Raw genomic sequence first — 18,299 nt, 5'->3', positions numbered from 1 at the left:
CAGTGCATGAGGCATGCAGCCAATAAAAGCCTTGCAGGGTGGAGCACACATCAACTGCAGCTGAACAGCTGGCCACTGCAGGCTAAAATTCTGACTAGGCTGAGAAAGAACCGGTCTGGCTCACTGTTGTATGCCGATTATGGGCTGGCATGGCAGTCCATTCTCAGTCAACCAACCCCACCTCCAATTCCCAAAGCAGGGAAATCAGGCAAAAAAAAGAAAACAGGAAATAGTGGAAGAAAGGCAGGAAAACAGAAACCCTCCACTAGAAATGACTGGGAGTGTTGTGTCCAAAAACATCAAATACTGGACCAACAAAGAAAAACACATCCTGCCACTCAGACTGAATAAAATGTAGCATGAAACCATATTTGTTCCACTGTGAACTGATGAGGACTGATTGTATTAGTGCTCAGAACAGAAACAAGCGTTTACTTGCCAGGTTCAATTCACAGTGGGTTCAATTCTTGATGGTTGATGAATTAGCCTAGTACCAGATGCATACAATAACACTACCTAATGACAGATACGGTAGGCTGTACTTTTAAAGAACTGAATGTGATCACTATGTGCACCAATGACGGAGCTATTAGAATCCTAAGTTCACCATTTATTCATCTCCAGACTTGCTCAATGAAAACACAAGCCATTCTTGTACTTAATCGCATCTTATTTTTGGGTGATACTGATGAGGTGGTCTCCCCTTGATGTTTCTCCCTCTGAAGTCTCCATTCTTCTCATAACAATCTGCTAAGCCTGAATGGCCAGCATTATCAGGTCATTATGAAATAAGAGAATACTTGAGAAGGCCCCTTTTAGTGGGTATGGTGCAGTAAGCGCTATAGTATATGTGTGGAATCAGAATACAGTGTGCCATACACTGTTCATTTCCCCTATGGCTGCAGGTCATGGTAGGGTCTCCATTTCAACTGAAATGAGGTCACCAAACAAGAAGAAAAGTAAACCCAATACAAATGTTTGTCTTCTTCTGCGACCATAGCGCACTCTGAGAAGGAACAACAGGTCTATCTTCCACACATAGGCTATATCTCTTTGTCAAAAAAGGTATGTGCCGTATAGGCCTTGTGACAAAGATACAATACTGTAGCGTTTTCTTTCTGAACATGTGTGGTGGAGGGGACATGGCCTCTGTGAGCAACTGACAAAAGAGATCACTCAGACTAGCAGGGAGGGATCTTATATTTCATGAGGCACACATCTAGAATGTTCCCCCTGTATGTGGGATTAGGCCGTGTTTCGAGCGTGTAATAACGCTGACTTTCTGATCCGATCTGCTCTATAAGGGAGTATTCAGTAAGAAACACTTTGGCCTTTGATGTTATAATAGGGCCGCAGTGACATCATTTCACATAGACAAACATTCAGATGGGTAACTCTTGTGATTGCCACACATGATGCATGGTCTCGTTGGACCTGCAATATCACAACAACACCTAGAAATCATTATCATCAGTACAAAGTTTCATTTCACTTGAATGGCATACCAGGCCGGCCTTAAAGATAGAAATCTATTCCACACTCACAGCATTATCTGCATCTGCTGTTTTGCCTCTCAATGCCCCAAGCACAAATGTTTGTGTTTGACTACCATGCATGGTCCTGAAACACATAGCTGGGACGCTACATCATCAGCGCGTGAACTTTTGCAACACCGCCCTGTGACATTTTTAGTCCATTCTAAATTCATCACCTCAGTCAGGTTAACATAACCATTTACAACATTCAAGTTCAACACAAATCCTGTTTCCACTCGAAAACTGTAAGATTGTTGTTGTTTTTTATGTGGGGTACACTCAACAGTGGTGCAGCAAGCATGTGACAAAAGTTGGGGACTTCAACACCAGCAAGAATCCATCTGTAAGTAAGCCTTGTGAGAGCCTCAGTGCACAGTCAAATCCCAGTGTTAACTCTGAATTTAAAACCAAATGGATGTGTCCATTTGGTTCCTTTTGTACACTCTTCAGAGTTAAATTAACACTAAGGATTTTACTGTGTTGGTTCAGTAAGAGAGTGTCCTGTGTCAACACAGGAAAATGTCAGAGTGAAGTCATTACTTGGCACACACAGCACAAGGCACCTCTCCTAAAGGACAGGACACAGACAGCACTTTGAAGCAAGCTAAACTGGTAACTTTGCCTGCAGGAGCAGAACAGGGGATTGGCAACGGCATGTTGGACAAAGGCTAAAATATATATATTATATATATACACACACATATACATACATACACGCACGCACGCGCACACACACACACATATACGCACGCGCGCGCACACACACACACACACACACACACACACACACACACACACACACACACACACAATATCACAGCTTCTGTCACCCTGACTGTTTTGTCCTCTGGTGACAGGGGCAGCTCCATGCATTATACAACAGCAACTTTCACAATTTTATCAGCCAACTAGACTTGGGGGTACATAATATAGGATGTTGCAGGCAGTGGTTGGTTGCCTAGGTGGTTGCATGCAATAATTTACCATTCCCACTCCCAGTCAGATTTTACCAGCATTTAACTTGTGCTGCTGCTGGTGGCACTGACATTGCCCATGCCCAATCTGTACAGTGCTAAAGGCTGTTTGGGCCTATGTAACACTCTCTGAGAAGTTAAAGGTTGTCTGCATCAATTTGATCCCATATGAACATCCACATCTCTGCTTGTAGTGGAGGTAATAATGAGGCACTTCAATTCATTACCTGAAACTGCTGCCCATGTGTCATGGGGATTTTTTTTAAAGACAGGCAGGCCAGGCAGGCATGCTCCGGCAACAAGCTAGGCCTCTCAACTACATAAAAAGGTGAGTTGTTCACATTCCACGTTCATGCACAAACCAAACCCCCGGTGTCACTCACTCCCTCCCTCCCTCTCCCTGTACACTCACACATAATACAAACACACACGATTCCACACATGATTGAGTCGTTTGTGTGTGGTCCTCTTGTGTATGAGTTTTAGCTTTGCTTTCTCTAGGGGAGTGGGGCAAGTTGCAAAACTGAAACCTTTACCAACCAAACCATTCATTTTAGAATGTCCTACCACACAGCCAAAAAGCAACATCACACCATTGTTTTGTTACTTTGTTACAACAAAGTCGACTTGTTTAACACAAGAGGCTGCGCGGAAAGTTAACCCAAAAAAGCACTCACACGCCCATGAAAGAAGAAAAAACACAATAGCATGCTAACTGGCTGTGAAAATTGTACTGAACTAGTGGCCTTGCACACAGGGAGGGGATAGCCTGAGAGAGCCCCACTACTACTATAAAAGGAATGTGATGGGGAAGGGAGGGCCACTGCACCAACATTAGCCTATCATCTTACCAAAGAAAAGGGGCTGAATTAAGAAAAAAAAAAGGGGGAAGAAAGGAAAATCTTACCCCATTCCAAAAACTCGAGGATATTTTTCTCTCTTCTTAGCGGGGAGTTGTTGCACTCGTCGTAAATGCAGACAAGAATATCCAGTAGGGTTTCCACACTGAGGCATTGGCCGTTGGATTGAGCTGGCCCGTCCAGGACCAGCTTTTCCAATTTCTTCAAACGCACTTCTCCCGACATGATTCCGACTGAGGTTTGGTGGGGGAACTGGTTAGAAAACGAGCGATCCTCGTCCTCGATACCCCTCTTCGGCCTAGCAACGCAGCAGGCCGATCAGTTCTCTCACCTTGAGTGTTAAGAGGAGGGGGAAAACTTTGCTTTGAGGGCAAGCACAAGCTAATTCCAGGTTGAAGCAGATCTTTTCATGACCTACCTCTCACACAGTTATCAATACAGTATCCAGGGGGTGGGAATGACGTACGATATCTCCTCATTTTATCGGATCTATCCCCCCCATAAGATACAGAAAAATAACCCACAGTTACAGACCCTGCCCCCGGCCGGCTGCAGAACAGATCCGACCGAAAGAAAGCCCTGGTCGCTGGATTTTTCCTTTCGGGACTCTTGTTTTCTTCTCCTCCTCCCCCCGAAAAAGGGATATTCTCAAAATAGAAAGATAACAGCCGCGTCAATGCAGTAGGCCAACAACAGCTCCCACGACTTGATGATATTTGTGATATTTCCCCATTCCTGCAGCAACAACAAAAACGCATCAACACCTCGTAGCACAGGCAGATCTGCAATGCTACAAAGCCCCACCGCCCCTCCTCTGCTGCTATAGAGGCTTAGCACACACTGCTAGCTTTAGCTAGTTAGCTAGCCAGCGAGCTAACGTTACTTTTCTTTCATAGCTGCCAACACACTCCCCTTGATGTGCATTTCGAGTTCAATATATATACATAAAACATATATAACTAAAGCCTATTCCGACCGTTTCGCGATATGAAAGCGGACTAGTGTTGTCCATGTACGGAGGGGAAAACCTTCCTTTCCCTTATTTTCAACAACTCAGTGTTGACACAGATATAATGTCCTTTAAATCCCACAAGTCTGGTTTCTTCACAGTGGACAGTCAGCGGTGGTTCGACTGAGGGTCCAAGTCCCTGTAGAACGTCAAGAAATACAGCTCCTCCTTAAACAAGACGGGCTCGTTGCACGTCAGGAATAAAAGCTGTAGTCTAGTCTCCTTCTTTGCTCAGTAAAGAAGGACATTCCCCCTCTTTCCTTTCCTTTCCTTTGCCTCCCCCGCCGGTCGCTTCTCTTCTTGCCTCTTCTTGCCTGTCTGACTCCGTGTGTGCCTGTGTGGAGCAGTGTTGCCATATTTTGTGAGGCAAGTAAGCAACCGGTCTAGGAAAACAACCCAAAAGAAGCAACTAGGCCACATGAGCACTTTAAAACAACAGCATTGGCTGTTTGAAAATAGACGATCTACAAGCTATTAGATTGCTTGTAGATCTGCTATTTTCAAAACCTTGAAATAAAATGTGGAATATTTTTGAAACATTCAAACACAAATGCTCCCTGGCACAATACATTTATGAAAATATTTGAGAACCACTGGTTTATTTATTTATTTTTATGGAAACAAGCCTAAATAAGTAAATACACTTTAGAAACAAGCCCAAAAAACCGCAACCCGCAACTACCAATATTTATGCGCAACCTTACAGAAAAAGAAGCCCGAAGTCGCTTATAATAGGCAGACTTGGCAACAATGACAGCAAAGCCTGTTGGCTGCCAAAGAGCCTCACAGTGAAGAGGGCAAAACAGGCATCATCACCCGCAACCAACGCCGTTGTAAATGTAACTGACTAAATTCCAGTCAACGGCAATGGATCATGGGAGAGATGTGTTGAGTGGTAGAATGGAGAAGCTCCGGGGATAAATGATTCAAAGAATGCTTGTAAAATTGGACACATATTCTACATTGCAAACAGATTTATATTTGATAGTTGATATTTTTGACCACTTCCAACTTGGCATCCCACGGTTTTCTAAATTATTTCCTGTGTCAAATGTGACGCTTTACTTGTGTTTTCGCTATTCGTCATACGACGAAGCATAATGTAGGGTGTAAAGTGGGTAAAATTAAGTTTTTTTTTGATAGTTTTAGGGACCCATACGCATGCGCACGAGCTGTTCTGCACGTCATTATCCGCCATCTTTGCTACCGGTCGCTCTGACTCGCACATCGTTTGATTTGATTCGTAACGACTAGCGACTGACCCATCTCCTCTTGTTGTAGTGTCTCTACTAGCCATGTTGCCAGGTTTTGCGAGAGAAACAAGAAACTAGGTCTATGAAAACTACATTTTAGAAACAAGCCCCAAAAAACGCAACTACCAACATTTACAAGCAACTTTACAGAAAACGAAGCCCAAAGTAGCTTATAATAAGGGGACATGGCAACCCTGGTCTCTGCTAGCCGCGGCGGCAGACAAATTCCCGATCATCATGATGGCGCCCGTCACACACTGCCGTCAGCATCTGCTGTGCGGAGGGCAGTGGGGGTGTGTGTGTGGGGGGGGGGGGTCTTGGGGTGGATGAGGGGATTGTCAATGTTATGAATGGCAAATGGGGCCTGTCACTTTGGTGGTGCCTGGCATGGTGTAGAAATGAAGTGGCACATTTTAGACACCCCCCCCCACAATGTTGTTTTGTTTTGTCTAGTAGCCTTGTCTAGTCCTAGCCTATGCAGATTTTTGGGGCGGTGTAGCCGCCCCCTATAAGTGAGTTTTGGACACCACATGACACATGTGCAGCCCTATGAATAGCAGTATGGACTTTAAAAAAAGTCATCTCCTTTTTTAAAGTGAGTCATGTTGTGATGACCACACACCGCCCACTTCACACTGGGTGTGATTTTTTATAATACAAAAAGTAGTCAAACTACAATGTGTTTCAAAGGAACGTTTGGCTAATTAAGTTGGAAAATCGTATGCATATGAGCATGTACGTTTAGGCTACAGTTATACTTTATTCATATGAGTTTGGTTTTATGGAAGAAAAAAAACTATTTTGTCCAGGGTAAATGGCATATGGCAGAATGTTCCACATCATTAGGCCTTCAAAGTGGGGTTCAGGGATCCTTAGAAAGATAGATCTGCTGGGGGAATTCAGTTCGTTATTTTCTATCAATTACACACATCAATTTGTCACATTCCTAAGCCAATAATTTGATGATTGGGTCATCGATCAATAGGAGACTCAGTAGCTGACTACCGGAGACACCGCTGGTCATCAAATTATTGGTTTAGGAATGTGACAAGAACTAAAATAATCTCCATGAATTCAAGGCTTCATTGGGTGTGTAATTTAACCTGACGCTGCCAGATCCAAAAAGCTTGTTTCACATTTGTTTCACCCTGGTTACTCAATACCGCCCCCATCTGGCAGAGTCAGGTTATGTGTAATTGTCATTGATAGAAAATAAGTATTTTTTTAGGTGAACTACTCCTTTAATTTATTTCAATATCACCACTGTACAAGCAACCAACCTGTTCAGGGAATCTATTTCTCATGTACAATTTTGACTTTGATTTATTTAAAACCAAAACATTATCATATGGGTCCTTGAGATAGTACCATTGCAGTGCATGGCATAATGGAATTCAATTTGGGGGTCCGTGAAATGAAAAAGTTTGCAGCAGAGGGTCTCGCTCAGTCTATCTATGGTCTCGCTCACCTCTCCCTTTGGCCCTGTAAGTTCAAATCGTATCTTAAAACTCACCTGTGTTTACGTTCCCATTTATCGTTAGACTCTAAAGTAGGCTCAGAACAGGAGATCCCTTGTTTTGCCAGGTAATCCCCACTGAAGTCAAATTATTTTAATAGAAATAGAGGCTCTGAAATTGTATGCTCATATTACCTATATAGGGATTGCACAAATGTTATGAGAAAACAGTGTGGGATATTACCCTCTGAACTTGATGTTGAACCTCATTGGCTCAAGCCAAGCATGACAATTATGGCTTTTTGAATCTTTCCCTCCTCTGTTCTGAGTTCCTTGGAGGATACAGCTTCAGTCACATTTTGTTCTCTACTCAGCTGGTATCACAAAGTTTTTTCATAGCTTTTCTGTCCTGTTTTCCACTGAGCAACTAGAACAGTGGGACAGTACTATTTTTTACCATGAGAGTTACCAGCGCCTCCTCTGTCAGCATCCTCTTTCCTCAAGCAGACAGACATCAAACTGTTCTTACAAATAGGTCAGTGAAATGTAGACTGTTCAAAAAACCAAATGACAGGTGTATCATCTAAAATAACCATTACCTATCATCACAGTAATTTGATTGGAAATTGTTCTGTCAAAGGTCCACCAGGTCACAGCCGCCTCACTGTGTCAAAAGCATGCCCTGGATTACCTGATTTAGTTCTAGCTATGTTGTTGAAGTTTGACAGGTGTGTGTGTGTGTGTGTGTGTGTGTGTGTGTGTGTGTGTGTGTGTGTGTGTGTGTGTGTGTGTGTGTGTGTGTGTGTGTGTGTGTGTGTGTGCGCGCGCGCGCGCCTGTGTGCCTGCATGCGTGCGTGCGTGCGTGCGTGCGTGCGTGCGTGTGTGTGTGTGTGTGTGTGTTTGTGTGTGAGGTGTTTGCTCGGCCACTACTTCATTCATAATTCATATCCTGCACAATGGTTGAATATTAGACAAAAAGGCTATTAGAAATATTTCAAAGTGACCTAGTCTATATTATCTCTTTCTGCATTTCTTTATTTTTCTTTCTTCTCCTCTCTCTGTCTCTGTTTCCCTCCCTCACTTCATCTCTCTGCTGTCTGATCATTATTATGAATTGTTTAGTTTTAGCATTTAAACTAGGTTAGTTTTAGTAGCCCACATTAAACCCGTCTACAGTGACGCAGCGCCAACTACAGCTCATATCCATGGATCGTGGTACAATTGCGTCCTCTGGTGTATAACATGCAGTCATGCAGTCAACATGCATGCAAATCATCTCGGTTTTTTTGCGTTAACCTTTTTGTAATGGGTACTAGGCCTATGCAATCAGCGACAACTGTTTGCAGTAATATGCAGATCCTCATCATTTGTCAATATACGTATTTGAAATGCAAACACACAAACGCCCAAACTACTGTAGGCTACTGAGTAATTGCTGAAACGCTGAATCGGTTTCGATTCTTGTCTAATTGATCCTGGTACTTTTATCGTGAACCAGAAAGCAATCGGCTATATTAGTCTTAATTAATCAGTCGTGTAATTGATGTGTGATCCTACTTCATTAAGTCTATGCAAGGATCAAAATGGATAAAAGTCTGGCTTTTTGTTGATTAACTGTCGCCATTAACTATGTGTGAAATGCAATTAGACTACACGAGTTTCTGGAGATGTGTGGGCCATTGGGAATTGTCCTTGTACATGTCTATCACTATTAACGCTGTCTGGTGCGCCCAGACTCATTGAATTGATTGATTGATTGAATACTTTATTAGCAGTTTGCAATAAACTATTCAATGAATGGTTATGACTTATTAGCAGACAATTATACTCATACTTACTGTATAAGTACTGAACATATTTTTGTATTGTTGTTTGTTTTTGTTTAATAACTGTTTATATGATTTTTTGCAATTAGCATAGTAGTGTATATTTTTTGTCTGTCATTAAATGTTTCGATGAATTGAGTACAAAGGACCCCAATGGAAACAAGCCATAGGCGTTCTTGTGTTTGAAATCCTCTTAGCAGACCTTGTATTGAACTGTACTTTCCTGTGCTTCTTTTTTGCAAAATGCTAATAAAGTATTCAATCAATCAATCAATCAATCAATCAATCAATCAATCAATCAAGCAAAAGCCCATACAAAGCGAAAGTGCTTTTTGGACACACCAACTTATTTGTGTATCCAAAAGGTCAAATTATCCTTTGTGATTTTGGGGGATAAACAATTACCTCGAAAACAGATATACAATTAGTGTAATATCACTTATATGCCGATATCTCATGTGGATGAGTAGTTGAAACACTTTTACTTTCGTAGTTACTGAACTTTGGCTTTGTAGGGCAGTTGTTCCTTCCAGACTGGTGTATTTTGAAGTCTGGAACTGCTGGACTATTTGCATGGGCTATTTAGGTGCAAACTTTCTCCAAATATTTGATGTTAAGATAAGGCAGCCTATTGTAGGATCTAGCATAATCAGGAAGTTAGTGACAATACAGCCCGTGTAAATAATTAGAATTGGCCCCTACCACCAGCACAACTTAAATATTGACTTTGGAACGGGCAACAGCTCCACCTTGCTTCCAGTGACTGACACTGAATAACATGGGCTGCAGTGTTATAATGAGTCATACCTTTGGACAACTAGGGCTACATCATATAAATGTAGTTAGTTGTTTGAATGTGTCTGCAAACATGTGCTAGGAATGTGCTAGGACAATGTAGGCCTGATGCTCAATCGCTTCCACAGTCCATACATAAATAAAACATAAATACATGTGCGAGTGTCCATTCTGAAACAGAATCTGTTCATTATTCTTGTTCAGAAATGTGACTCTCAGACACAGAAGAAAAAATAATAATAATATAAAACATATGGTATATTAAAAAAGTAAATATAAGTATAAAAGTAGGCTACAAGTGGGAGTATAGGATCAGGTGTGAAAAGTATTGGATATCATGTATATGCTGTAATGAAACAAGGCATTCATGGGAGCTTCAATATTGAGAATGCAGATTCGAAGCTTAGCCAAGGATTCCAGCTTGGCCCTCCACGACAACCCTTTTTATGTTCAGCATGTTAAGCAAGGAGGATTTCATGTTTCACAAATGGAAGGGAATGACCTATAAATTGGACTGCTTTCGAATGCAAATGAATGCATGTTAATTAACACCTGTGTTGTTGATTGTAGGGGCTTGTTGGCCTTTCATTGAAAAGAAATGGCACCTGGGAGCATCAGATGTAGCTTTGAACTGGGAAACTTGTCTTTGATTGGCAAGATAGGGGAGGAACAAAGACTGAGAAATATCACACAAAGAGTATCTTAATTTGCTGAATTAGGTGTTGTAATGTGAGGTACAACATTCTCTGTGTATTTTAGGCTCCCAACAAGCATGAAGGCTGGACAGAAAGCACTTTAGACTGGCCTTTGACCGCACTGAACAATGGATTTGGTCTGAATTTACATGGCTGATGATTCCTACATAATCTGCCCAATTATTGCCTTGATGTAGGTCATCAGTTTGATGTCTGATCAGTTTGATGGGCTTTCAAAGACCCATCGCTGCTCTGTGTAGTACTGCACATATGAATAAGTATGTACAATATATAATATTGTATATTTGAAAAGTATCTTGTGCCCTGGCATGCTATATCATGCCATGCTGCATGCATACATACTTACTTTAAATATTAAGCATTACTTATAATAAAAAAGTAAGGTTTCCTAATAAAAACTTGAATGCTTGAATTGTGTAGTGCAATAGTGCAAAAAAATGTCTGACAATAGGGTAAAAAAACACAAACTTATATTATCTTGGAGTGCATAAATAAAAAATATGTTATTACATACTGCACCATTTGTATATGTTATACATTTGCACCATGTATAACATCTTTCAGAGTGATTCATTTGAGAAAATAGATGAAATAGAAAAGCAATACCACCTGTACATACACACAGTGCATGCATTGTCATAAATACATATAACATTATTTTATATGATGTTCTTTTTATGTACTGCACTAGTCTGTATATAACCATCCAAATCATTTCACAATTTGTGAGAAAAGTAATGCCTCCTTTGCATGCGCACTGTGCATGGACTCATAAACTCATAACATTACTTGATATGCATAAATCTATAATAATTATTAATTGTTCTTACAGGACCATTTTGGTGTGTAACCATCTATCTGAATAATAAAAATAAAAAAAGAGAATAGATTGAATAGATCACCTTTGCATAATTATGTACGTGGACTTTGTCATGCAACATGTCAGGTAGTTCTGAATAATTAATTTAAAATTCAGTTCTAGCTATGCTGCCTGTAAGAGCCAGTATAGCTAGCTGGAGTATGTGGCCCATAGACTCAGACCATAGCTGGTTACACTCCTGGCAGTCATCTGTCATTTGCTCTTCCTGTGTGCCCCTTCGGTCTGTCTGACATCTCTGAGCAAACACAACCCAATACACAACCACAGGACAGTACCTTCTGGGCAGCCAGTGAGAGCAAACCTCTTCTAATGTTTGTGTGACAAAAAAGGCAAGGCAAATCCTCGCAATGGAATCAGATAATCACCAACCCGTGAAGAGCCTTCCCCAATCCACATCCACGCCACCCCCCAGAGTCCCCCAGCCTGTGGATTAACTGTCTGTTTGGCTAATAATTCTAATCTGCTGCATGGAGAGGTCCAAGAATGGGTGATGGGGTTGGAATAAACATCTAATCCCCTACTCCACCCCACTGCATGCCTCCCCCTCCACCCCTGCACACTTGTTCCATGACAGGCCGTGACCGGTGGTAGACCCACTTGGTAGTGTTCATACCACTCTATGGTGTTCCTAATCTCAGATCACCATAGCTGGCTATAATGGTTTCCTAGTCTGCCAGACAGGTCGAGGTCGTGCATGTGAACAGAAATAAGTCTGCTGTGTGACAGGGTGCTGCCAGACTCCCCTGGTCTGACGATGTCCAGTGGAATGTACACATCAGAGTGTGGGGTGTGTATAGACAAGGGTGCTACTGAGGAGAGGGCACTATACGTTCACAGGGTCAAGAGATGTCTGTCTGGGATGCATGTGCAGAAGTGGAGTATACAAAATGAACTGGGAAAATCTGTGGGGGGTCATGTGGAGAAATTATAGCATATATAGTGTTCATTTAACTCTGAGAGTGTACAAATGAAACCACATGGTACGTTTAGGGTCCATTTGGTTACAATTGGGTCAATTAATCACAAATGGATAGATGAACACTGAGGAGTTTACTGTAGTAACAAAAAAAATGCCATTCAGAGTTAAATCAACACTTTTTGCTGCACTGTTCAACTAAACAAAATAAAACAAATATTAATTTACTCAATGTAAAGTATGGCTACTAATAATTGAAATATATGGGGGTTCTTGAAAATATTGTAGTCTGCAGGCTCTGCACTGAAAACAGAATAGCATCTTAGACATTTCATATTGTAGCCTACCTAATATATATATATATATATATATAATATCAAAGTCCTGATTTTTTTTTCAGGACTTTGATTCCAACAAACAGCATCTTCCAATAATAAGACTAAGCTAAATGCATATCATATTCAGACTAGAAACTGTTTGGAATTAACAACTTTATAGAATTTGATTTGTATACATCATTTTATAATAATAGCCTATACTGGCACATGCTTTTCTTTTTTTTACTGTCTAAATTTACACCACATAAAAGAGATGACATCGCTCAAATGAGACTTGTTGCTGTTTGAAGTATGGCCATTAGATATCCTGTTTAGGACGGGGATGTATTGTCGCACCTTTGTTCTGATAACGATCCCCTCCCCCTCGACAAAGTGCAAATGACTCCACGCGCATATAAGGGCCAGTGGGGTGTCACTGGGACACTGTCTCTCTCTCTGAGTAACAGACTGCATCAGTGCTACCAGCAGCCTCTTCATACGACTGGACCAAGTTACTTTACTTTTATTAACGATGGATTCTCTCCTCATCTGCGCTCTGTGCGCCACCATACTCACCCTCGCCACGGCTTTTACGCAGCAGGACATGCAGGACGCACTTCTTCAGAAGCTGGGCTTGGACGAAGTTCCAAGAATTCACAAAAGGGATTTGGAAAACCTGGTTATTCCTGCACATATTCGAAACAAGTACTCATCCATGCTGAAGCTCCACCACAGCAGAAAACGCAGAGCCCTTCCCAGTCTGGCGGGTATTCTAAGAGGCATCCCCGGCAATGCAGGTAATGATCTTTTACAATATTTGAAATGTGATTGATTTAAATAGTATTTGACATAGATAACCGCACCAGCACTTATTATTCCAAATTATTCCCACGCGTTATGGTGACATGGCGTGCGCCATGGCGCCAAAATAATGATATTCTAATGTATTTCCTGTATTTGAGAGTGACTTTGATACTCAATATCAATGATCAATGTGTGTGTTTTTTTTTTTAGATATATCTGGGGAATATGTCTACTCTGACACGAAGCGGCAACGCGTGGTGTTTGACATGGAGATGAGGATCCCGGAGAACAGCGAGGTGACCATGGCAGAGATGAAGCTGTTCAAGAAGGCTCCCTCTCAGCACCACAAGCGATCCAAAAGCCACCGTCCCATCAACAACGCCAGAGTCAGCATCTACTGGGTGGAGGTGTTCCCCAACGGCTCCAACAGAACCTCTCTGGTCGACTCTCGGTAAGACACCATTTTACAATTATTATTTATATATTCATATAATTTTATATAATTTGAATTTATAATTAAATTTGTGTATAGATTTTTTTTAACAAAAAAAGAAACACATACACACAGCTCAGGTCCTATATTTAGATATTCACGTATTTGCTCCATAGGGGTATACATTTTAGTGTTGCCTATACTCTCAATCCAGTTTGTCTGGATGCATCTCCATGTGCTGCTGTCAAAACGCTTATTTTTAATTAGCTATAACTAACCCAATCACCCCTCCCTCCCCTCCCCTCGCATTATTAGGTTGATCCCCATTCACGAGACTGGTTGGATGAGCTTTGATGTGACCCAGGCCGTGACCTATTGGTCCAAGACCCAGCAGAAGACACCTATGCACCTGGAGGTGTGGATCGAGGGCGAGAGACCCGGCAGCTACGCAGCAGAGATGGCCAGGAGTGTCCGCTTTACCACCCAGGACCAGACAGACAACACAAACACCTTGGCGAAGCCCGAGCTCATCCTCTACACACTCAACCTCGAAGAATATGGGTAAGGATCGCAAGCTTTGATCATATACAGGAGATTGTATTAGTGTGCCAATGATCCCCATGTCCCCCCCCCCACACACACACAATTTGCATTAATTATCTGGATAGTGTGGCGTGTGCCAACTTTAACCAGTGTTGCCATGTCCGCTTATTATCAGCGACTTTGGGCTTCTTTTACTGTTGCTTGTAAATATTGGTGGTTGCGGGTTTTTGGCCTTGTTTCTTAAGTGCATTTGCTTAATGTAGTTGCTCATTATTTTAAAAAAATCCAAATATTCCACATTTTATTTCAAGATTTTTTTCAGTCGCTTCTTATGGGGTTGTTTTCCTAGACCTGTTTGCTTATGTCACAAAATCTGCCAACATTGACTTTAACAATTCCTCTCCCTGCGTTTCCTTCAGATCTCGTGGCGACTGCGAGGGCAACCAGAACAACAAAGATGGCGCCTGCTGCCGCGAGGAGTATTTCATCAACTTCCGCGCGCTCACCTGGACGCAATACTGGATAATCGAGCCGGCAGGGTACCAGGCCTTCAGGTGCACCGGAGGATGCAAGCAGCCCAGGAGAAACTACGGTGGCTACGGGGAGAGGAGATGCACCGTTGCCGAAAGCGCCCCATTGCCCATTATGTACTTGGTCAAGAAGGGTGACTACACCGAGATCGAAGTGGCAGAGTTCCCCAATATGATCGTTGAGAAATGCGCGTGTACCATGGACAATGCTTCTGTATTCGGGCATTAGGGTCTATAAATGTGGCCTGTTCTCTTGTGTAACACAACACGTCTAGTACTTTTTATTTAATAAGCATTCTCTGACATTTATAGAAACTGGGAATTTCATCTCTGTCCCCTTAAAGAAACAAGCACTTTATATATTTTGTAAATAATGGATTTTTGATAACTGTTTTGCATTTGTATGAGTTGTATTGAGTCCCCATCAATTATTCAAATACTGTCTGATTTGATCTCAGATGTGTTGTATTTTGAAGCTGTATATAATATAGATGAGTGACATATTTTGTATTTTGAAATAAAATAAAATGGTTTTCTTCATAGAACTTTTAACTTGCACTTTTTCTTTATTGGATATTTGCCCAAGTCATTCATGTCAGGTTGCCACCCTCAGTCTTGTAAAAATCCATATGATGCTGTGAAACAGCAATTTTTCTTTAGTTCTCTGGTTGTGACATTATCACTTAGGATAAAGTGATGTTCAGTTTATTTGTAATAACAACTTTTGTCACAGTGCATCAAACAAAACTAGCTTCTCAATAACACTAACTTCAATTGGGACCCCTTACTAATGCTCTTTATAAGATGACACAATTTATGTCTTCTTGCTCTATGTCTCATTGATACGCAATAGATCAGTACATCAGAAACCTGCCTACCATTGAGGATTCCAAGCTAATGGAAACTAGAGCCTTTCTCTTCCTGTAAAGTTAGCATGCTGAAATGGAAGCCATTGTTCTTGCACTCATAAATACAAAAGGATTGAAATCTTGTTAAAAATGATCAAACCTTCCTACTGATGATGTCACTCGTGGGCAGATTTCTGAACTGTTCACAGCCCTCTTCTGAGATGCAGAGCGAGTAGAAAAAAATGGTACCATGAGCGTTAGTGAGGACCAATTGTGAAGATACTATCTTCACAATTGGTCCTCACTAATGCTCATGGTATCTATCTTCAAGATAGGTTGAAAAAGGGTGACGTGGTCCTTTAATATTTCACAAAGATTGGGGACAAACTGCACCTTTTGATATGGTTTCAACCAGCTTGCATACAGCTTGTGTTTTTCCCAATTCTTATGAAACAAAGTGAGTATTTTGTGAGGAATGGTGATTTGCCTATCATACCTTGTCTATTTCGCCGCCCATCATTTAACTTGCTTTACATCACACACGCTGCTTTCACAAAATTGTCATAACACAATGACATAGACTGCAATCTAAACCTTTTCATATCAAGGACCCCCAAAATGTATAAGCTGTAGCCTGTGGGCACCCCATTTGAAAGGATATGGTGCCAGGGACCCCCATAACAGAAGATCTTAGTTGATAGGTTAGATTAAGTACAGAATTCTCAACAGTCTATCTATAGAGAGAACCTCATTGGATTGCTGGTGAAATTAGTGAAATTAACCAGATTCAACCTGACGTCTCTATTTTGTGCATGTCATAGGTAAACATTTTCAAAAATAGCAGATCTACAGAAATAGTGCATATTTTGAAAATAGTGCATAATTGATTAAAGGGGTTAAACTATTCTTAATGTTGCTGGGGACTCCCAGTCCCACTGGTCTAAACCAATAAATGAGTTCTCTATATAATATATTAGATTTTATCAAATTACATTTGGAACAAATACTGAAAGCTGTCTATATCTTATTAAGCAATATTAATATATGCAACACTCGAAAATACATTCCTGGACACAATTTAATCAGTCACAGATGAAGCTCAGTATACTGTAGCTGCATGCCATGATACCACCTGCTACCCCTTTATTTGCAATTTCGTATTTGCGTAGTTAATTCTATACGAAATTGTAATGATAAGTAAATAATTTGTCTAATGACTTATGACACTTGTTGCATTGAGTGGTCATGGTTAAGACTGTGATAGGCAGACTTGTAACCAGCTTTTTGTGTGTATTGGTATATTTGTAGTGGGATAAAGCTACATGGCCACATGCAGAGTAACATTGTGAGAAATGGTCAATCCACATCAGTCCTAGAATAGGTCTTCCTCTGTTTACATCAGGCTTAGAAGATAGACCAGGACAAACATTGGTAATCAGGGCCACTATCAAAAGGCCTGTTTGCTATCATTGCAGGGGGGCTTGTCAATCACTAATGTGCTACTGATGGACGTAAACAGGCTTCCAGCAGCTTAATTCAAGCACTTGTCTGGAAGGAAAGTGGATTCCCACTAAAGATCTTCTGTTAACAGGAAGCATGTGAATAAAGGGCATTCAAGCAGTATCATAATGAATGTCAAAAACACTCCTTTAGTCTCCTTTTTATTCAAGCAGGGAGATTGTTTAACAGTAGTCAAATAACTAAGAAATAACAACGCTGTTGTATAGTTTTACTTATTTTAATAAGAGTTGAGACAAAATAAAAAAGCAAGGTTTTAACACAAATATCAAAACATTGTCATATAGAAAAGACAAGTCTGAAAAGTTTCAAGAATTTTGGGCAGTTGGTTTTAATAAAACACCTGATATTTGTCCTGCAACATAAATCAATAAAAAATATACTTGGTTTTCATGAGAGGATATACCACAATCTCTACTCAGCAAACCTGTAAAATGGATGTATCCAGTACATTAAAATGGGAGCAGAACCCCACCCCTGAAAATCTTAAAATATATCGACAGCTCATTGCGTACCAGTCGTTGGGCAAAACTAACACTTCATAAACACAACACAGCATTACCTGAAGTCAGTTAATGAACATTCATGCATGGCTGAAATTAGTGGTTAACTATATACAGTATGTTCAATGAAATGTTAACATAGGCTGGTTAAGAAGAAAACAAAAGGACTTATAATGCACCATTGTTTGCCTCACTGTCTCTCGTGGACATAATTTCTGGTTGTACGTGACATAATCGACCTATTCTCTGCTACTGCAATAACCTCTACACAGGAAATGTCATTAGACAATATGTGCTGTTAAATGAGCTGCCATTATTGCAGAGGCCATGGTTGTCACCATTACATAGTTGGGAGTGCTTCGAAATACATAATCCATTTGTATTAAGTTTGAAAATGTGTATCTTGCCTTCTTTCTTGTGTCAGTATGAGGTGATTGGAGCTGTAAGCAAAACTGATTTGTTTTACCAATACGTTATTTAGGACTGAATGTCCACACGGTTATGTGCAAGTGATCAGAATGGATTTTATTGTTAATGTGATAAAACCAGACTACATTCTGGATAGGCCAAATAATCGGATTTG

At 40.9% G+C, this 18,299-nt stretch overlaps 2 protein-coding genes across 3 annotated transcripts in view; one reads left to right on the top strand and one right to left on the bottom strand.

Moving 5' to 3' along the window:
* Positions 1 to 4,687, bottom strand: part of cdc42bpab (CDC42 binding protein kinase alpha (DMPK-like) b) — a 104,601-nt gene extending 99,914 nt beyond the window's left edge. For both annotated transcript variants that reach the window (XM_084083063.1, XM_084083064.1), the window contains exon 1: positions 3,417 to 4,687. In XM_084083063.1, the coding sequence (XP_083939189.1) occupies positions 3,417 to 3,594 (178 nt within the window). In that variant the 5' untranslated portion in view covers positions 3,595 to 4,687. The remainder of the gene's footprint in view (positions 1 to 3,416) is intronic.
* Positions 4,688 to 13,069: 8,382 nt separating this feature from the next.
* lft1 (lefty1) lies at positions 13,070 to 15,076 on the top strand (the record flags this gene model as incomplete). Its single annotated transcript, XM_084082171.1, has 4 exons — positions 13,070 to 13,334; positions 13,552 to 13,792; positions 14,090 to 14,335; positions 14,737 to 15,076. The coding sequence occupies 4 exons, from the start codon at positions 13,070 to 13,072 to the stop codon at positions 15,074 to 15,076; spliced, it is 1,092 nt and encodes a 363-aa protein (XP_083938297.1).
* Between the last annotated feature and the right edge of the window lie 3,223 nt (positions 15,077 to 18,299).

Source organism: Gymnoscopelus microlampas (assembly GCF_963454915.1).
Source record: "Gymnoscopelus microlampas genome assembly, chromosome: 16".
Taxonomy (NCBI): Eukaryota; Metazoa; Chordata; class Actinopteri; order Myctophiformes; family Myctophidae; genus Gymnoscopelus; species Gymnoscopelus microlampas.
The sequence above is the reverse complement of the archived record's forward strand: the minus strand, read 5'-3'. Positions and strand labels throughout refer to the sequence as shown.